Below are 22876 nucleotides of genomic sequence, written 5' to 3'. Positions count from 1 at the left end.
CCAACATGGACAAGCATATAGAGATGTGAGAATGTTGAAGAGCAGGTCACATGACTCAGGAAGGAAGCTGAAGCAGCCAATGGAACATCTCATTGACTGTGAAAGTCATTGCAGGGTGAAAACACTTATATTGTTGAAATAGCCATTATTTGATAGATCAAGAAAGTAATGTTTGACAAAGGCATGAAAACAGGCTGTGATTTAGCTAAAGGTGGCAGCTGATTTAACTCTGTGTGCTATTTTTCTGATTTTAATGGCCTCTAAACAAATTTGATCAGCTTTGTTTCAGTATCTATACCAGTTAAGAAGACAGTAAGACCATGCAAATTGAATACAAGCTTTTTACTTTTTAATGTGTTGCTAGCTGTTGTGATTATGAATATGAATATATTATTTAATATTTAATATTAATACTTAAATATTTTATAAAATAATATTTCAGACTGTTAAGGGTTGTCCTGTTAATACCAGCCCAATAAGGCGGTGGTATTAGGAAAAAATTGAAAGGGATGAGCCAAGCTCTGACATTACTAAACTCTGTGTACACACATAGAATGAATTCACACAATTTCTGAAAATACAAGAATTTATTAACAAAATGTCAAACATATTTCAATCAACAAACTCTTTACTACACTAGAACAATCCAACTAAACTACCAAACAAAATGAAAGAATAAAGACCAACTACAGGTCCTTCTCAAAATATTAGCATATTGTGATAAAGTTAATTATTTTCCATAATGTAATGATGAAAATTTAACATTCATATATTTTAGATTCATTGCACACTAACTGAAATATTTCAGGTCTTTTATTGTCTTAATACGGATGATTTTGGCATACAGCTCATGAAAACCCAAAATTCCTATCTCACAAAATTAGCATATCATTAAAAGGGTCTCTAAACGAGCTATGAACCTCATCATCTGAATCAACAAGTTAACTCTAAACACCTGCAAAAGATTCCTGAGGCCTTTAAAACTCCCAGCCTGGTTCATCACTCAAAACCCCAATCATGGGTAAGACTGCCGACCTGACTGCTGTCCAGAAGGCCACTATTGACACCCTCAAGCAAGAGGGTAAGACACAGAAAGAAATTTTTGAACGAATAGGCTGTTCCCAGAGTGCTGTATCAAGGCACCTCAGTGGGAAGTTTGTGGGAAGGAAAAAGTGTGGCAGAAAACGCTGCACAACGAGAAGAGGTGACCGGACCCTGAGGAAGATTGTGGAGAAGGGCCGATTCCAGACCCTGGGGGACCTGCGGAAGCAGTGGACTGAGTCTGGAGTAGAAACATCCAGAGCCACCGTGCACAGGCGTGTGCAGGAAATGGGCTACAGGTGCCGCATTCCCCAGGTCAAGCCACTTTTGAACCAGAAACAGCGGCAGAAGCGCCTGACCTGGGCTACAGAGAAGCAGGACTGGACTGTTGCTCAGTGGTCCAAAGTACTTTTTTCGGATGAAAGCAAATTCTGCATGTCATTCAGAAATCAAGGTGCCAGAGTCTGGAGGAAGACTGGGGAGAAGGAAATGCCAAAATGCCAGAAGTCCAGTGTCAAGTACCCACAGTCAGTGATGGTCTGGGGTGCCGTGTCAGCTGCTGGTGTTGGTCCACTGTGTTTTATCAAGGGCAGGGTCAATGCAGCTAGCTATCAGGAAATTTTGGAGCACTTCATGCTTCCATCTGCTGAAAAGCTTTATGGAGATGAAGATTTCATTTTTCAGCATGACCTGGCACCTGCTCACAGTGCCAAAACCACTGGTAAATGGTTTACTGACCATGGTATCACTGTGCTCAATTGGCCTGCCAACTCTCCTGACCTGAACCCCATAGAGAATCTGTGGGATATTGTGAAGAGAACGTTGAGAGACTCAAGACCCAACACTCTGGATGAGCTAAAGGCCGCTATCGAAGCATCCTGGGCCTCCATAAGACCTCAGCAGTGCCACAGGTTGATTGCCTCCATGCCACGCCGCATTGAAGCAGTCATTTCTGCAAAAGGATTCCCGACCAAGTATTGAGTGCATAACTGTACATGATTATTTGAAGGTTGACGTTTTTTGTATTAAAAACACTTTTCTTTTATTGGTCGGATGAAATATGCTAATTTTGTGAGATAGGAATTTTGGGTTTTCATGAGCTGTATGCCAAAATCATCCGTATTAAGACAATAAAAGACCTGAAATATTTCAGTTAGTGTGCAATGAATCTAAAATATATGAATGTTAAATTTTCATCATGACATTATGGAAAATAATGAACTTTATCACCATATGCTAATTTTTTGAGAAGGACCTGTATGTACAATATGAACAAGTGAATCAAAGTTGGTTGAAAACCTTGACGAAAATAGGGATGTAACATTACCATGCATTGTTTATGTTTGAGAACCAAGGATTATCTTGAAGAATCTGGAAATGAAGTAAAGTTAGTCTTGGAACTAAATTAGGCAATAATTGGTATACCTATAAACAACCATTCACATTGAAAGATTAGATAAAACATTATTTTAATAAAATAACATTTTAAAGAATGATTTACTAAATAAAACCAACCTTCTAGATGACTAATTCTCAACGGTGTTAAGTTAGCTGCCTTTATTTATTAAAATAATATTTAAAGGAGTATTATTAAGGAAATGTTAAAATAATATTTAAGGAAATATTATTTTGAATAAGAACCAAAGCTTTCTGGATAAATGGGTCTCAATTGTGCTTAATTAGCTGGCTTCATCTAGTATAAATAATAATTAAGGAAATATTAAGGAAATATTAAATAATATTTGAGAAAATATTATTTTGAACGAGGACCAACAACCTTTCTGGGTAAATGATCTTCAGCTGACTCAAAGTGGGCGACCACGTGTTCTTAGCCATTAGCGGTAGGAGCTAACAAAAAAAGCATATAGTTGTTACCAGAATCATACACATACCTTTAGAACATCACTAATACGGGCACAGCGCTGGTGTTGTAGGGGTTAAGCGTGCGAACCATATACAGAGGCCTTAGTCCTCGACGCAGCTGTCCCAGGTTCGCATCCCAGACCTGGCGACATTTGCGGCAATTCTTCCCCTCTTCATTCCCATTTCATGTCTATCTACTGTCAAAAAAATATACTGAAAAAATAAAGGCCAAAAAAAATCTTAAAAAAACAAAACACCACTAATACGGTGCCTTATGGCTGATCTTCTGTGTTTAAAAAACACCCTTTAAATAAAGTTAATCTTAACTTTAAAAACAACACAGAACGCATCCTTAGCTTAGTGCTAATCTGCTAGCACTTACTGTAGCTGAGTTTCTCAACACAAACAAAAACAAACGTCATTAAACGAACATTATTTAGGTTATTTAATTCTAAACTAATCTCCTCTGCCCAAACACCACCTCTTACGTGAACCGTGCTGAAGATGAGTTGTCCTTCAGACCGGGAAAAACTGCTCCACTTGGCGTCGTAGAGACCGGGTCTCTGCTGGGAACTCTCTGGAACACAGTTTACTTCTGTCGACCTCAGAGAGAAAAGTCAAGCAACGCTTGTACCTTAATTACCCCCGTTGAATGAATACCGGATACACAAACAGTAATTCATTCCTACTTAGCTTAGTGCATATGATCGTGTGATCATATGATACTCTTGGATCCAGTTTGAAGAGTTATGTCTGCTTGCCAGCAAAGCGACATTAGCGCGCTGTGTCCCTCCTGTCTGGTTCCCGTGGGGACCCGCATGGAAAGAGGTCTATTTGTTGGAACGTGGGGGTTTTATTCAAACAGTGATGTCACGGGATGTCTGTGTTACTTCTGTTCCTGTTCCTGGCTGAGCTGCAAGTAGGTTAATGCGATTTATTTTCAAAGTTCCAGAAAAGATCAAACTGGCCTTTAAATGTTGTAATCCATGGCTGGACGCAACATATCAGAAGATGTTACTTTTTCCAGGGTGAAATTAGTTTAAAAACAACTATTCTAAATTGAAGGTTGAAATATATACTTTAAACCATCTGAAATTTGTTTGAATGACCAACCAGTTGCACAGCAACTGCGGGTGTTGTGTAGCCATTACCAAGTTTTGGCTATTATGGTTCATATTTAACCATTCCTCTCAACAGAACTGGAAGGAACTCACTTAAAATCAGTCCAGAGACTTCCAATAGGGTTGCAGGCAGGGGACTGGGAAGAAGCTTGGAGTGCTTGTCCTGTTGGAAAACCCTTTTGTTACCAGACTTAAACATTCAGGCCCTCAAAAAAAAAACTGGTAGGTTTTCAGGAACAACCCAGGAACCACTAAGCATAATCTAGAAACTGCTGAAATAGAAGTGAAGCAAGTTTTACATCTTCAAACCTTTATGTTTTACGGAAATTTTCAGCCACCTACGTGGACAAGCCAAATGCTTTCTAGAAAGGTTTTATAGTCTGTTTGGCCAAAATAACAAGAAGTATGTTTGGAGGAATCAGTGTAAAGCTTTCATACCTAATAACGCATCATGCTGTGGGGCTGTTATGCTGCTAATGGTGCTGCTGGTGGAAGGATAAAACTTCTTCCAACTTGACCTCCAAACAAGGGCTCCATGGCTAAAATTGGTAGGCATTTAGGAGTTTCAACAGGACAATGATCCCAAACACAGTTTTGGAACGAATAAGCCCCAAAATCAATATAACCCCTTTTCCACCTAAAGTCTCTGGATCTAAATGCCTGTTTTTTTTTTTTTTAAACCAGGTAATTTGTGTGCTTTCTGTTTCCGCTGCTCTGAAAGGGCACGGAAATGTTATGTAAATCAGCCTAATGACGTATGGGGAAGTTGTGAAGAAAGCTGCACTACCTCCAGTACAGCAAGTGGCGGTAAACCAAAGTCCAAAGAAGCAAAAGGCCGACCAAGAAGCCTGTATCCTGCCATTTGTTCACGAACAAGATGTCACAACACACAACTTGCTTTTATGCTTGTGGTTTTGTACCGCATTGTAGGCTTCAATATGAAACAGCTCCAATTTAACGTAAATAAATTGAAAACAAAGTTTCCTCTCCTCTGTAATTGTGTTCTGTTCATACATTTCCTGAGATCAGAGATAATGTATATCTGGTTCAACTATAACTGTATGATTTTTAGCTTTTTGTTTTTATTATTAGCAATAAAACCCTTAAACTGCCATTCATAAATGACCCTTATTGTTTTAAATTGTTTAGGAAACAAAAAGCAAATATTAGACCATCATCTTCAAGTTACTTTATAACCATTTGAAATGTTTTTTCGTGGCTCTGTGTCAGTTCTCTCTCATCTGCTAACAGCTCCTAGTTACTGTTTGCATCCATCTGTATTCCTACCCATGTGTTTATTTGCATATTTATATCTATGTATTCCTGCACACTCTCCCTCCACTGTTTTCCCCATAAATCAATGCACAGCTCGCTCTTTGTAATGCCCTCCTGTCGCCCCGTCCCAAACCTCTAAATACACTTCATGTGCCCGAGCCTCAGCGGTGAATTCCTCTCTTCTCCTGCACCAGACTCCAGCTTGATCTTGTTTGGAAGGGCTTATCTTTCATTTTATCGTCACAAAGCTTTCAGCTAACGAGGTGAAGCGTCGTTTAAAGGCTCGGCTCTGGTCTCTTTGTGCCTCTGATGCAGACTTAGCTTGTTTGCCTTGCAAGTTGGGGTCAATGAGATTGGGAGAGTGTGCCTTGAATAGGAATGCTGCAGATGAGGCAGCAGAGGAAGAAAGAGGTAGAGGAAATCTTCCAGAGGAGAGCTTTTGAGTCAGGAAATTACTCTCTTAGTCCCTTTTGCCGCCCCCCCCCCCCACCCGTTCCTCCGCCAACTGACAGGGTCTGTGTCTGGAGACAAACTCGGGCCCTAAAGCACAGCCTGTTTGATATGCAGCTCAGTCTAACAGCAAGGCACCTGGCCAAAAGTGAACATCACAGCAACATGCAGGCCAATGGACAACTGCAGGCCAGCCATATGCATGTTGTTACTGCAGAAATATCACAAAACAAATTAATATTTTTCATACCGAACGGCAGAACCTCCAAAACCAATATCTCTCTGTGTTTACATTAAGCACACACAGTGAAATCTTAAAAGTATTTTGGAGGCTGTAACTGTGTTATTTTAGTTCAAACGCTGAAGAAGTTTCAGATATTAAAAATGTCAGTGGTAAATGTCAGCGAGGCTGGAACCACAGCTAGTCTAATTCTGCCTTTCTCCTAACCGCTTTGTGGTTGGGTGAACATCAGGTCTTCACGTTCGCGCCGCTCTTATGAGTCCTGTGCCACCTCGACCTCACGGAGGCAACAAAATGACATTTAATAAGGGTTTTTCTGCTTCAAGGAAATGGAGGCCAGAGCAGGGGTTCAAAGTGAAACAAAGCCAGTCGGTGGCTAAACATTTCAATTATGTAGTTTAAAGCTATATCTTGCAGTGACCATGAATCTAATCAAAGGAAATACAGTAGTATCTCTGACTGCTTATTCAAGGTTACATTTTTACCATAATAAACGTAGGTGTTCATTCAAGCATAAGGAGCAGAGTAAATGTTTCTCAGAATTAGTTTGAATCACATAGAAAATCAAAGACACAGAAAAAAACTGGGAAGCTGTATCCAAACCGAAGGACACGTCAATCCAGACCCTGGCCTTGGGTCCAAATGTATGCTGAACCGTGGACTTTTGACAAATTAAAACATGGAATATCATAGCATTTAATCATTTGATTTAACAAATCTCCAAAGATCAAAGTGTCCTACAAGCGTACCGCACCCTGTCTGCTTGGTGAGTTACTCAGCCGAAGCTCAGCCTTGCCTGGTTGTCAGGTCTGACTGCAGACCTGATTGCAGCGATGCATAAGTCTGTTCATTAATAACTGACTTGCAACACAAAGGCCTTCACACTGGTGAAGAGCTTCAGCAGAAGACATTTGGACTTTTCTCTCAAAAAGGCTCCTTCAGTTCTGAACATGGTTGGAAGTAACAGGGTTTTAAGTTAGTCAGAACAATCACACTAATTAAGGGCACTAATGGGGCAATTAGGACATGTGAGTCACTGGTCCTACCCTCTGTTCAGCTCATTGTTTGGGTTGTTTTTGCCCAATAATATAGACATGTCCCTTATGATGCCAATGAAGTTGTTTAGGTCCAATGTCCATGGTGTGAACTGCTTTAAAACCGCCTGGGGAGAAGAATCAGGGCTGCAGAGTAGGTGTAGAGAGACAGTCTCTCATCACAGAAAGGAAACAAGCTAATGTTAGTGAACTCCCGCTCAGCAGAGATCTTCAGGAGAGAGAGATGCGTGTTTACTGAGTTTTTGTAGCCGTGTGTGCAGAGTCAGGTTGCCATTTAGAAAATAAAAATGAACCTACTTGTGTTTTAAGTGACGTGTTAATCCAGCATTTTATCTCTTTGCAAAATAAAGTTAACCCTCTCGAGCAAAGAATGCTGTCCAGAACCTTCAAAGGAGCAAAATATCAGTTGCTTTAAAAAAAGGAAAAAAGGACAAAAGCATCATGATGATCTTTATAAAACTACTGGGGATCATGTTATACTGAAAGTTTAAAATTGAAATTTATATCTTTAGCTTTTTTTTTCTTTTTTTACAAAAATGTGTGCCACTATTTTATAATAAAAAGATTTCGGGGAAACAGACGAGCGTGTTTTTTAGTTTTTTAGGAGCTTTCAAACTAATTACATTTCCAACACATTTGAGTTAATGAACCATATTATCAATAATCTTGAGTGGTCAAATGTTGGTGCTCATGTGTTGTGCTCAGTTTTAACCCATTCTTGAGGTTTGTCTGCTGACCTCCGTTTTTTGCTGAACTGCTAAGTGTAAATAAACCTCCTATTCAAAAGGTGGCGCCAAACACAGAGCAGACAAAGATGCAGCAGAGGTTGAAACATGTTCAGACTTATAGAGACGTCTAAATGTGACTGAAACATGAAAGGTTAAATGACAACTATGTTCTCCAAATGTGTAAAACAGGAATATGAAAGTTGATAAGCATGTATGTCGATGTCAAAATGAGGATGAAGAGTGAAAAGACATTTACGTAAAAGGCTGTATTTCCATATATAATTAGTATTATTGTGAAAGGATGGACTTCTTCTTGGTCTAATTCACCTTTCCTAAATTGATAAGAACTGCTGATGTCTTTTTTTGCTTGGCATGAACTCTTCTGAACATCAAACTGCTAAATCCTGCTTTTGTAGAGCTCAAACTTGCCTGTAATCAGATAATCGGTTGTATTGAAAAAGAGGCACCTTGCTGCAAGTTCCCCTCTGACTTCTAACACCAACATTAAAAATGTATGTGATTTCTCAGACACTGACTCAACCATTGTCACTTTCTCTCCCTGCACATTGTTATCTGGTTTATGACTATTTGTACCTACGTTTTTATGGAGAAATGACTCACGGCACTCAGTGGTTCTAAGAAAAGTTCCTCCATGAAAATTGCATCATCAGAACTTGAGAATTATGAACACAGAGCTTTTTCAGACGAAAAGGTATGTAACATTTTAACTACTGACATCATAATAGTGCTTTATATGCTTCATGGTTTTATTGTGCACCCTGTCTTGGTCCTCTTTTTGAAATAATTCACAAACCTCCAACAGCAAACCTCTAACAACCTAAAACTGGGATGTTATAAATCAATAAAAACAGCAGAAGCAAAAAACACCAGAGAATGAAACAATACTTCAAATCCTCCTTTAGTACATAATTAAACCCTACAAATACCTTCCATTATGCTCTGTTACCGAGGGTAACGGTGTTAGCTGGGAAAGAAAGAGACGAATGCAAGCAACATTATGTAGTGAGCAAAACTAAGGCTCTTGGTGCCCGACGCCTCAGCAGGAGATGAGTGTGTTCGCGCTGGATATGCAGATTGGAGAGCAAATTGAGAGAGGAACATTCCGCCTTAAACCCAAATGACTGCTGCCATCCATCACGCCCGGCGCTGCTCGAGTCATGTTTGTCTTTGCGCATGTTTAGGTGTGTTGGTTTGCTCCGTGCATTTCCATAATTGCATTTGCAGTGGGGAAGAGAAGCACTTACTCTCATTTTCGGTTGTGATTTATCAAGCCGAGCGATTCGAGCCAACGCACACATTCATTTATCTCCGCAGTGACCTTTTTCCGAGCAAAAGATCGTCTGCCTCCTTTGTTTTTTTTTTTTTTTACTCCCTCCGTGGAAATCTCATGCTAAGAAAGCGATGGCACGTTGTTGAAAAATAATTACTGCTCCTAGAAACAGGCTGAAACTTATTCCCCTTCCTGATGTGTGGGACTGAGCTCCTGAATAAAAAGAAAAATGGCTGCAAAGAGTAAAAGACAGAACTAAAAGCTTTGAGGCTGGATCACACAATGGCTTGTTATGTGAAAGGAAAGCACCAAACAAAGTGTAAACTGAAACGTTTACCTTGAAAACTTCAAGGTCCTTGGTGCTTCTTTTTGCCTGGAGCGAAACAAAATAAAAGCACGAGCTGATTTCCTGTGGGACTATAAACTCAGTGAGGTGTGAGTGCAGGTTGAACGTGCATACGTTATACGGGCAGCCGTCTTTGAGGCTTTTAACATTTATTATAAGATGGAGAAGACAATCACCTATTACTGTCACCATGGACAACTTAAATGGTGTCCTTTTGACCCTAAAAACAGATATTTTGCAGCGTTAACCTCTGTAAGTAATAAAATGACCTACAAAAACTTATTATGGAGACAGGATAAAATTAGAAAACTCAGTTAGGAAGTAAAAAGCTTTATCTAGACACTTTCACTTAGGATATAATTTTCAAAAAGTACTTGAACTAGACAGAAACCCCTATTTACTGCCCAATTTAATAGATAAACCTTGCTAGTACCAGATTGGACTCATTTTTAGCCTTCAGAACTGCCTTAATTCTATATGGCATAGATTTAATAAGGTGTCTTTAGCATTTCCCAGACGTTTTGGTCCATATTGACATGATCAAATGTAGTAGTGCGCCTGCAGTTTTTTGGGTTTTCAAACATCGTTTATTGGAATTGATCATTCTCAGGATAAATCAAAATCCTTATCAAGATAAGATATTTTTTACGATAAAGATAAACTCTTATCCCTAAAAGAAAGGATGGTGCCATGTCTTCATGTTGTTTACACCACATTCTAAAGGTTATGTGAGAAAATCCCAGTAGATCAGATGTTTCTAAAGTCTTCAGAACAGCTTCTCATACACCAACAACCAAGCAAAGTCACTTAAATCCACTTTCTGTTGATCTTTTTGACTACATCTAGATGCCTAAATGCACTGAGTTGCTGACATGTGATTGGCTGATTTGCTATTTGTGTTAACAAGCAATTAAACAGGTGTATCTAATAAAGTGGCCGGTCAGTGCATGTTTTCATACATAAATACAAAAAGCAACACCAACAGGGGGCCCAACATTACACACAGTAAACAACAAAGAAAAGAGTCACTCCATGTTGATGTTCCTAAATCAGGGTGTCCTACAAGCGTACCAAACCCTGTCTATCAATCAGCATTTTAAAAAAGGGCACAAATATCAGAGTCATTTGATATTAAGGTATCTTTTAGGAAAATTAGGACATAATTGTTGCCACAGATTAGGAGTACAAATGGGCCAGCAGCATCACAGATCCTCCACTATACGTAACAGTGAGCATTAGGTGCCTTTCCACATCTTGATCCTTTGTTTCACAACAAATCCACTTGGAGCGTTTTCAGTTGAGCTCCCAGCTTTATTCACTCAGATTTACTCCTCAGATTTACGTTTGTGATGGTAGGACGTCTCCCAGCATGCCTCCCGAGGAACTGGTTGCCATGTAGATGTCATCTAGTGGTTGTTATGGAGACTTGGTGACCCTATGATGTCACTTTTTGTTGGCGTTATCCAGAAGTGAGCTTTGGAGAATTTAGTTTTTAACCTCTGCTTGCTGGAAGGAAAACGTGACGTCCGAAACTTGCCCATGTCTTCAGCTTGAGCAATAATTATTCAAGTAGCTATTTTTCTCCGACTTATGAGGATCGACACACATCTTCCTTACTGTAATGTTCTCTTGTTTTTCCCATTTTGTAGAGTGACTAAGAGAAATGAGGGGTTCTGTGTCCCATAATATTTACACTTCTGCAAAACAAAGCCTGAATTACCAAGTAAAATCTCCTATATACTGATCAAATTAGAAAAGTAAAGTATACATACTGAAAATGCTTCCATTACATTTATATTACTTATAACAGGGTGTCAATACATAAGGTACTGATGATTTAGTACAAAAACAAAATCTTAATGTTCTCAACTTAAAGGTTGTAGTTTCCTAAAATGTTCAGTGGAGACCATCCAGAAGCCAAAATTGAGGAGAATGTTGTATTTAAACCTGAAAACTCAATGTTGAAAGGCCTTTAATAGCATCATTGTATAATGTTGTAATTTAAAAGAAACTCCAAATATAAACTAATTTAGCGTAATTGAAAAATATCTACTTTGTCTGCAAACTTGGCGAACTTCCTTCACGCCTCTCCTAAGTTATGCCCTATTTGTTTAACACAACTTAAAAGTGGACCACATGGTGTGTGATGCTGCAAACAAACAACACACACAAACACAGACACACGGAGCCAGATGGACTTTCTGGCAGCATCTACCTTGTCTCCGTCTACGAAGGTCTGGCCGTCACTGGCTCTCCTCCAGGAGATGTCAGGCAGAGGCTCGCCCTCAGCCACGCAGGAGATCATGGCGGCGCTGCCCTCCACGGCTGTCACGTTCTTCAGCAGCGTGATATGGGGCTGGACTGCAGGCCGGCCACAAAGGACAGGGAGGAGGCGGGTGAGGTGGGGTGGGGGGATAGGACAAGAGAGAAATAAATTAGAGAAGTGAGGATAGAAGAACAGAGACGAAGGACAAAGAAAGAGGTAAGGACAAAGAAAGCAGGAGTGAAACTGTCAAGTATTTGCTGCAACTCATAAAGCAGAGTAGATGGAAGCGACACTATGGGGTTTAGACACTGAGCTGATGCATGACTTTGCTCTGATAATATAGAAGATCATTTGTACGCTGCAGTCAGACTTCACAAGTTTGAGATAGTGGGGTAGAACGGCCTTTTGCGCCTTTTTGCACTTATTCAAAAGGCCTGAACGACGACAGAAAACTGACTTTGTTAAAGTTTGTTGTAGCTTTTCTGTTTTTTATTTGGAATAAATATAGATTTCTGTCTGGGAAGATGCCTCTCCAATACCGTGTGATTTGCTTTTGTCGCAAAGCGAGCTCTAAGAGCAGATAAGTGCTGGAAAGCGTGCCACTGAGGGCCGGTCGCTGCTCGCTTCCACCTGATAAGGTGCACCAAGCAAGCCCTGACACCCGATGCATGTCAAGGGCAAAGAGCATGCTACATGAATCATGGATTAGTCCCCCCTCACTCCACATAGACACACACACAACCACGCTTCATGTAAATCCTTACAGGACGGCTTGCAAAGAAGCATGGCTTGAAATCCAAAAGGAAGAGAGCAAGTGAATGGAAAATAGAGACTGGTGTTTCAGAGGCTTTTAACAGCGTTCATAGGCGGAGTCCTGGGACTGTTTTGGCAATTTCACACGGCTTCAGCCTCAGGGTGGAGGAGGCATCTCAAGGGATTTTAAGAGCTTGTCAAAACACAAGGGTCGCACAAACATACACACCAGCACATACCTATATTATTTTACCTTCTAGCACCTTCAGTATGTTTACTGAAGCTGATCAATGATCTGAGAATAGAAACGGCCTGTGGGTAAATACCAACCTAGGATGGTTATAGAAAAATAAACCTGCTCCCAACTTCACTCTGGGGATTTAGGCTCATTTACGGAGAGACTGATCAGTTTTTACTAATTAACTTATCATTGTATTAGCTTGTACCTAATATTATAAAGAAATAAATGACAGAAAGATACAATCTGCAATTATGGAAATATTTAAGTCCAACAGGTGACTCGTGTCCTCAGCTAGCTTTGAATCAACGAACGGGTCAATGAACGGTTCATTTGACCGGTTCAGAAGAGCAGAAGCAGGAAAACTTCTAAAACACGCAGGACACTGGTCCTCAAGGACCAGAATGGTCCATCCCTAATCCAGAATGTCTTTAAACTTGTTGTGGTCAAAGCCTATTGACTCCTTGTTAATAATCATGATTGACTGCAGCTGGCCATTATATAAAGGATTTGTGTGACTGTATTCATTGAAATAACCAGTACTTGAACCAAAAGGAAAGAATAGAGAACTGAATGAAGTACTAAGTAGAACATTTTCATTTTAAACAAATTAGGAAATACTTTTGGAGCTATTTCTAAACAGCTGCAGGTTCCAAGATAATAAGTTAGTAAACAACAGATGTTTCTACACCTCATCAAGGTGTGGAAGAAGACCCAAACTGTCCCCCTCTGATGAAAAGAAATGAGTTACGATGTTCAGGAAAAACCCAGGAATGACAAAAGATTAAGCCTTAAATTAAAAGCTTTAGGTTTGACTAAAACTATCAGCTGCTCACATGGACAAGCGAATTACCTTGAGGAAAAAGGCTTTACGATCAAAACAAATAAATATTGAGCTATTATTATTATGGCCACAAGGACAGGAAGCCTCTATGGGGGAGTCAATACAAAGCTTTCAAACCATAGGGAATTTCACAATGTAACGCAAGGTGGTGGCAGCATTAGGCTGTGGGGCTTTTTGTTGTTGCCAATGGTACTGGTACCTTGCAATAAGTTGGATAAAATAATGAAGGAGGAGGACTACATCCAAGCTCTTTAGCTTTACATCTGTTAAAATTGTGAAAAATATGCTTGAAAGCCAAGTCTGTTCCAGAAAATCAAAGAATTTAAATTAAATACCAGTTCAGGAGAAGCTTGTTGATGCTCATTTGATTGTGGTCTAACTTGCTAATTGACATTTTAACCTACATTAATATTTTAACCAAATACTAAAATTCATTTGAAATGTGAAATAAAATAGGCCATATAAATAATGTAAGCCAAAACCAATGGAGCTTCTTGCCCTCATGAGTGAATGTTAACTTCTGACAACAACAGTAGGTCCAAGATGAAATAAATTTTTGACCAGATTACAAGGAAATAAATTACCAGTAAGTGTGTCCAAAATCTGAATAACTAAGTTAGAAAAGATGCACCAACATCAAGGGTTTGGACTCTCAAAGCTCTCTGCAGGTGAACTCGAGAGCCAAGTTAGTCTTCTTTAAATTATAAAGTAGAGCAGCAGAGAAACATCTGAAACTGGCATGAGAAAACACAAAAACCTTGCAGCAGCACCAGCCATCAGGAAAAGCTACACAGAAACTACCCTTTCATGCTGCTGCCATTTTGCAATGGAAACATGTTCTGTGGTACCAACAGATGCAGAAGTTTCTCCTCTAAAATCAAAACTAGGTGCATGTCTGAATGAGCCCAAGTGGCACAAATTTTCAAATTTAAAACAAAAGATTTGCAACACTTGATCATGAGCGAAAACAACCTTAGTGACTCCTCCAACATGTTTCCAACACATCTGCTCGGCAACCGAATTCATTCCCCAATTTCACTCTGAAGTCAAATCCGAAAATCACTCAGAAGTCATTCAGAATCAAGTATCTGTTTGCAAATAACAGCACAAATCTGCCTTAGACCTCTTTTTATTTCACCACAAAAGACCACAGTTGAAAAAAGGCAAAATTACCTTAACCAATTGACCGACTTGCTTTAAAGCTTCATAACGAGACCAAATGACTGCTGGGATGATATCTGTAGAGAGCGAGATGCATGGAGCACTCAGGAAGATTGGTCACATCTATTACACCTTCTAAAAGCTTTTAAAACTTTCACAGCTCTCAGTTATACATATGGAGGCAAAAATACACACAAATAAGGTTTGAATTGCTGATGTACTGAGGGAGCTCTTCATCATCACCCTATCTGGAGCTGGTTTGCCTCAGATACCCTTCATTGTAAAAACATTAAATGGAAAACGTCTCATTCATCAAGATGGTGCAAAAGTCCCTCTGCGAGGAAAGTTATTAATAAAGAATTATCTGCAATATTTCAAGTCTAAATGAGAAAGAGCTGCAATGCATTTTGATGAGAAGAATCCAGAATTATATGACCTTCAAAGTTTGGGTTATTTCTACTCGACTGGGCTAACAGAGATCTAATCAGCTCAGTTTAAATGACCTGAATGAGAAAAAAAATGCAACAGGTTATTGCGCTCAATCATTACTTGTTTTAGTCTCTAGCTAGCAACTAGATGGGGAGGTCAATCCTGCAGCAGATACGCTGCTATGCATGCATCTGAATGTTGGACGCCATCTTTAGTTTTAAAGGTTTCAGTTTAAAAGATGGCGCCGCTGGTAAATCAGTTACGTAGAAACACTCCAAGCATCTGACAGAGACATCCAGCTGCCTCACATACAGAGACCTGCATGGATTTCCTACACAAACAAATCCAGATGTAGGAAACTGTACACATGTTTGGATCCCACCAGATTTCCTTTATTCAGTAAAGAACAACAAGCAAACAAATGAAACCTCCGCTGACAAATTCCCATTTAAATATCAGAAATTGAGTAAACCTGTCCTACACGTGTTTCTCCTCTCTGCAAATGAAAACAAAACAATAAAGTGTGAAAAATGACACCCACTGGGGTAATATTTTTTGTGTGAAATCAGACTCTCATCTTTGAATGTTATACAATACCTACAGCTGACAAATATATTTGCAAATACTACATTACAGGAAGCATTTACATCTTTTACACTAAGGGCACCATGCATTTAGGCAATTTGGGAGAGTCCCAGTGATGATGTAAGGTTTTGTAATGTAGGTTAATTATGTTTTATGACATTTTGTATTGAATAATAAACGTTATGCATAGAAGCTAGATGAGAGGAAGGCTACAAAAATGATGAACCATAAACCTAAAACTGGAAATGTCAAGGGGAAGTGGTGACTTTAGCTGTCCTTTAAAAATCCCAACTCATTTCAATAGGGACTAAAAATGTCCACTTCCCAAAATCAGTAAATATTGGATGTTGAAATCCTTTTCCACTTTAAAAGATGCTAGTCAGCCTAAAATATAATAGTGAGAACTAATTATCTTTTCAAACATGTGTGAGAGCTGGGGTTTGTCATTGATGTCCTTGGATTCAGCTTCTTCAAGCATTACTGATTTATTTGTAATGCTCCCATGAACCCTTTCATTAGTAGACTTTCATTAGTAGAAATTTGCTAATCCAATGTGATTAGCAAATTTCAAAATTTATGACTGCAATAAATAAATAAATTTCAAGAAATATGTTATTACTAGTACAACTACCACTACTACTAGTAACAATAATAATAAGACATAGCTGAGTTGATGATTGGCAAAAACAAACCCTGTGACTATAGGTCCAAACAACAAAAATTGTCAGCCTCTTGAAATCTGTTTAAAAAATATTAAATGTTATGTTAGAAAACATTTCTAAATAATTTCCATAAAATGCTTTTGATTGAAAAGGAAGCTTGCTGAAGCAAAATGATATTCTGTGGTACATGTTGAGTTTATTTTAGTGTAGTCCACAAGGTTGGTCAAGCCAGGGACTGCTCTCCTTCTACAGCAGGTTTGCTTTTCCATCGTTTGACGTAAGGCAAAAATGAAGTAAAATCATCATCCTCCAGCTGACCAGCAGACTGGAACAAACTTCTCTCTCACCATAATTACAGTTTATTATATCAGTTAGAAGACAGGCATTAGATTATTATATTTATGATCTAAACCATCACCCTCATTGCTTAAGAAGCAGATTAATTCTTCACAAGATCTTGCAAAACAAAGCCATAAATGTCAAAAAGACAAGAAAGCAGAATAAACACACTGCTTGACAGTTTAAAATAACAGCCAGTGCACAATTAAAGCGGGAAAAAGGTCCTATTTTCAGATAGGCGTCATTTTTACCCTCTCTATTGGAAGATGTGACATTACATAAAGCCCTTATCCCACCCACAAACAGGCTTCAGAAGGCGAAATATTCAACTTGCTGCATCAGATTGGCCTAATGCATGTTATTTGTTGTTTTAGTTGTGCAGATCCATAAAACAAATGTCAGCACAGATTCTCCACCGCTGTTTCTCCTAATTGCTAAGAGGCTTTAATGATAAAATCCACCGTCAGACATGTTCTGCTATATCATCCACATTTTTCAGTTTATTTAAAAAGTGGCGAAAGATGATGTCATTTACTTTGCTTGCTCTTTTGTCTTATCTGATCCTTGGATTATACGTCATGTTTCCACTGATTAAAAGAAAGAAGCGAGAACAATGCTGTGATATGAAAACCAGATATTGTATTTTTTTCAATGCACTACTGGGAAAACCTTAAGAGAAAAGCGGCAGAACGCACAGATTTTGTCTGGAGAGAGTTAAATCTCCCATGCCTCTATGATGAATTTCTCCTTATTCGACTCCTGATTGCTGCTGGAGAAAAAAAAATCCTTGGCATTGCATTTAGCATTCAGATCCTTTATTAATCCTCCTGCAACTGAGCTCTTGTGCATCTTCCTTTCTGCAACTTGACTAGTAGCTCCTAATTGAGTCCAATGAACATAAACATAAAGAGAAACACATACCTTTATAACGAGACGGCGCTTACAGCCAAAGTCAAAGTGAAACCCAAGCCAATGTTTCGAGAGATATGAGAAATGCTCAGATCTGAAAAAAAGTACATCCTTTTTCTACTGTATTCGAACTGCAAAAAGGTTTAATGAATCTAAAACTGAAAACAAGTTTGGGACCACTAACAGACCATCTGGATGAGCCTCTGTAAATAAAAAGCAATATTCCCTTATCCTATAAAATAAAAATCTAAATATCTGGCCACAAAGCCCTTTGGTGTTCGTTAATGAAGCATCCCATATGGCAAAACAAGGTGACGGCAGTGTTATACTGAGTAGCAATGAGTAGTTCTCCTCAAGATAATCCCACAGTTTTAAGAAGTGTTTCAAAACCAGTGAATTACCCCTTTATATTGTTAATTTCATTGAAGCTCTCTTTAATGAGATGCTGGATACAGCAAAGAGTTTTTTTTCAGTCATGTGGAGCACATACTAGCACTTCCTTTTCCCCATCTATTATTGAGTCATTCAGCTGTGTATGATAGCTGAATGAAGGGAAAAGAGCGCCAAAGTGTTCAAAATTAAATAAATAAATGAAACATTATGAAATAAGTGATTTAATGATTTAACGTGACAGTGAAATTGTGAAATAATTGAATGTTTATTAAATCTTTCCATTAAAAATCATCTTTAAAATATAAAAGAATTTTCATATAAAATATTTACCTAATAATTGAAATTATTGTTGAGGCTATTTTTATGTAATTCCCCATGGCCTATTTATTTTATAATGTCACTTTACAACCGAATGACTGTGGGGCCAATCAGCGTCAACGGGCTGGACCTGCATCCTCATTGGAGAGTGTGCCTTTGGGGGGTGTATATTTCTTTAAACACTGTCTACATCTATTTTTAACCAAAGTATCTTTTATAAAGTCTAGCTATTTTCTTGAAGTCTCCATACATGAGCCTGTGTATGGTCTCCTAAAGGTAATTTTTGTGGGATTTGTTGATGATGATAATAAAGAACATACCCCCTTTCATCATGTTTGTCATTTCAGTTTCTAAAACTTGGCATCTCTGTATTTACATAAACACTTTTGGACTTTAAAACAAATGAACAACACCAAAGTAATTATTTAGATTACATTTGTGGTTCGGTTAACTTGTTTAAGCTTGATGTAGATTAGCTTGCTTCAACATCACAAAGCTAGCAGCTAGCTTCTTAGTTTCCCACAGTTTGTAAATAAAAACAAGTTCCTTTTGCATATTCTCTTTACTTTCCACTTTAAACAGGAAAACATTCAGGGAGGAATCCTCGTTAGAAACAACCCGAATGTTTTTTATTAACACACAGGAATTCCTCCCTAATGCTGGCATGCTAACATGTTAGCATGCTAACATGTTATCTTAAAGAATGTTTGGTTTTAGACTAACTGTTGGTGGTGAGAATAAAAGACAAAAAGGTTTAGGTTTAGCAAAGTTAATTGTGAAATAAAACACTAGTAATCGAAGTATGTGAAGCTGCAGATAATTTGCTCAGGATGAGGAGAGAGTTAGCAAGTCGCTAATGCCATTTTTTTATTTTAACCAGCAAAAATTTTAGTAAGTTTTACTGAAAATCTGCTGAGAAGTGTCAGCATGGACCAATTTGAGGTAGGAACTCAGACATCCCTAAAGCCACGCTGCTGGCGTGTCTAACCTAGAGGTGTGGTGCATGTAGACGTTTCTTCACAGTGTGGATTTGTTTCTTACAGCTACACAGGAGCGACTCAGTAGCCTGAAAGCAACACAAGTTGGAATTATCCCTCAAGACTGACAGAACGCTCTCATTTACAGCTCAAGGCCATCTTCAGAAGAAACTTTGGGCTAGCTTTGGGCCCCCAGATATTGATGTGTTAAAGTCTATAACTGTGGAATAAGAATAAGCAGGCCCTCAAGCAGTCTGTCACTCCGAGCCATACAGCACATGGTTCTTGATGTACACAAAGACATCTGAGAAGGTGCTCAGACTATCTGGAAAACTGCATTTAAGTGGGTAGGGTGTGTTATATTATCTGATGGTGAATAAAGAGCACCCACACACACATACCTGCAAATATCTGGTCTAATTTACAGTAAATGACCCGTTTTCATTCCGCCATTGCTGTCAAGGGTCATAAAACTAACTTACAACAGCATTTCCCCACAGTGCAGTCAAAAAGGAGAGCTCCTCCCTGCTCCTCAGCTTCTTCATTAAAATGTGCATTTTGAAGAACAAGCGTTTCTCATATCTTGAAAGGACGTTGATGACTACAGCAAACCTCTCCATATATTTAAATGAGAGGGATATCAGTGTGATCTGCAAGGAAATAGCCAGCAGGTTCATGAAATTATAAATTGAATTTGTTTTAAATGGTGGGAGCGCAACAGTAGAAATATGAAGCAATAAATGAGATATTTCTTTGCAGCACAGATACATCACACAGATGCAGCTATTGTTGGTGGTGTGGGCTGGGGGCCATGTTTGGACTCTGATGCTTTTGAAAAACAGTTTTTGGATGAGAGAAAATTGTGAGGATCCTCACGATAAAACTTTATGGATGAACATAAAACACTCCTCACTGTAATGGATAATGCTATTACATTGGATTTCCTGGAGATGCACTAGATAACAGAAAAAGGAAAAGGAATTACTCAAGATTGTTTTATATTTTTTATTTTATTTTAGGTTTGATTAATAAATAAAAATGAAGTTGCTAACCCTCACGCATCCTATCTTTGAGATATCTGTCTGGCTTCAACACCAGTATAATAGATAGAAAGGTTTAACTGTAATATTGGAGAAAAGGGAAATAATTTTTTAATATTGAACCCTTTTTTTGAGCTCCACTTGTGTCCCCTTGGGAACAAAAGTTATTCTTTTAAACTTGTCATTGAAATATTTAATATTATGTCCAACATATTTCTTTCAAATTTTCTAATGATTAACCTTTACACAATTTCCCACTTTTAGGATTTCATGTTTGAATATGTTCCATTTATACTTTACTTAATTACTTATTGAAATATATTAGTGTGATAACTAATACCCAGTGTTCAAATCAATGTGTTCATGAGTGGGGCTCACATTTTTTAGATCTTTAAACTGAATGATGTTGTTTTTTTACCTCATGATCTTGAAGGGAGCTCTGCTAATGCAGACATTATTTACCAATTTAACATTCAGGGGTGAAGAAAACATTTTCACTATGGCTTTTAAGGGTCACGTTTTGGACATTTAATGAAGAAAGAGCTGTAGCATTTTCCCTTAAGGTGAGCTCTAAATGACTGCAGAGTGTCTGTGTGCGGGCAACAGAGAAGCAGCTCAAACAAGAGGTTTTTGCTGTATTTGCGAGGACCTTTATTGGTAACAAGGGCTTACATGTCTCTGCTCGCTTTAAAGTCGACTATTCTGCTTTCGACTTCACTTTATACATAAAAATATTAATAGAGGCCTCAAGAACCAATGATCAAACGTAATAGAGTAAATTGATAGTTACTTTACTATTTTTGTTTTTGTTATAAAGGTATGTTGTGGTGTTTAACCTTCTATGATAAAAATGATATACAGGCCACATGGTTTTCATGTTTGATGTGTGTTTGACTGTAGAAACATTTAAAAAGTACAATGCTTCTGCTCCTTGGTCCAAGACAACTTCAGCTTTCAGTATGTGGCAGTCATTCTGTATTACTGTGTTTTTGAATGTGCAAAAACAATTTAAAGGGCTAAACAAAAAATAAATAATGTCAAATCCCATCTATGCTGACTTGATTTTGATAGGGATTTTAAAATTCACTGCGATTACAAATGTATCCCTAATGTCCCGCTTTTTTGTCAGAATTAAAGTTTTGATTTCAGGAAATATATAAAAGCATTAAAAGATGTGAATGAGAACAGCTGATTTGGAAATTTGTCCATAATAAAATATATTTTTTGTAAAAACAAAAGGAGAGCATATATATATATATATATATATATATATATATATATATATATATATATATAATCTGTACTGTGTATGTATATATATATATATATATATATATATATATATATATATATATATATATATATATATATACATACACAGTACAGACCAAAGGTTTGGACACACCTTCTCATTCAAAGAGTTTTCTTTATTTTCATGACTATGAATATTGTAGCTTCACACTGAAGGCATCAAAACTATGAATTAACACATGAGGAATTATATACTGAACAAAACAGTCTGAAACAACTGAAAATATGTCTTATATTCTAGGTTCTTCAAAGTAGCCACCTTTTGCTTTGATTACTGCTCCGCACTCTCTTGGCATTCTGTTGATGAGCTTCAACAGGTAGTCACCTGAAATGGTTTTCCAACAGTCTTGAAGGAGTTCCCAGAGATACTTAGCACTTGTTGGCCCTTTTGCCTTCACTCTGCGGTCCAGCTCACCCCAAACCATCTCAATTGGGTTCAGGTCCGGTGACTGTGGAGGCCAGGTCATCTGGCGCAGCACCCCATCACTCTCCTTCTTGGTCAAATAGCCCTTACACAGCCTGGAGGTGTGTTTGGGGTCATTGTCCTGTTGAAAAATAAATGATGGTCCAACTAAACGCAAACCGGGCGGAATAGCATGCCACTGCAAGATGCTGTGGTAGCCATGCTGGTTCAGTATGCCATCAATTACTGAATCAACTACTGAATAAATCCCTAACAGTGTCACCAGCAAAGCAACCCCACACCATCACACCTCCTCCTCCATGCTTCACGGTGGGAACCAGGCATGTAGAGTCCATCCGTTCACCTCTTCTGTGCCGCACAAAGACACGGTGGTTGGAACCAAAGATCTCAAACTTGGACTCATCAGACCAAAGCACAGATTTCCACTGGTTTAATGTCCATTCCTTGTGTTCTTTAGCCCAAACAAGTCTCTTCTGCTTGTTGCCTGTCCTCAGCAGTGGTTTCCTAGCAGCTATTTTACCATGAAGGCCTGATTCACACAGTCTCCTCTTAACAGTTGTTCTAGAGATGTGTCTGCTGCTAGAACTCTGTGTGGCATTGACCTGTTCTCTAATCTGAGCTGCTGTTAACCTGCGATTTCTGAGGCTGGTGACTCGGATAAACTTATCGTCCGCAGCAGAGGTGACTCTTGGTCTTCCTTTCCTGGGGCGGTCCTCATGTGAGCCAGTTTCTTTGTAGCGCTTGATGGTTTTTGCGACTGCACTTGGGGACACTTTCAAAGTTTTCCCAATTGTTCGGACTGACTGACCTTCCTTT

At 38.6% G+C, this 22876-nt stretch overlaps 1 protein-coding gene across 2 annotated transcripts in view; it reads right to left on the bottom strand.

Annotated features, from left to right (window-relative positions):
• LOC124861374 (neural cell adhesion molecule 2-like) overlaps positions 1 to 22876 on the bottom strand; it is a 715631-nt gene that overhangs the window by 70024 nt on the left and 622731 nt on the right. For both annotated transcript variants that reach the window (XM_047355064.1, XM_047355063.1), the window contains exon 12: positions 11627 to 11772. In XM_047355064.1, the coding sequence (XP_047211020.1) occupies positions 11627 to 11772 (146 nt within the window). The remainder of the gene's footprint in view (positions 1 to 11626; positions 11773 to 22876) is intronic.

The sequence above is a fragment of the Girardinichthys multiradiatus genome, chromosome 24, assembly GCF_021462225.1.
Source record: "Girardinichthys multiradiatus isolate DD_20200921_A chromosome 24, DD_fGirMul_XY1, whole genome shotgun sequence".
NCBI lineage: Eukaryota > Metazoa > Chordata > Actinopteri > Cyprinodontiformes > Goodeidae > Girardinichthys > Girardinichthys multiradiatus.
This window is presented reverse-complemented; position numbering and strand designations above follow the sequence as displayed.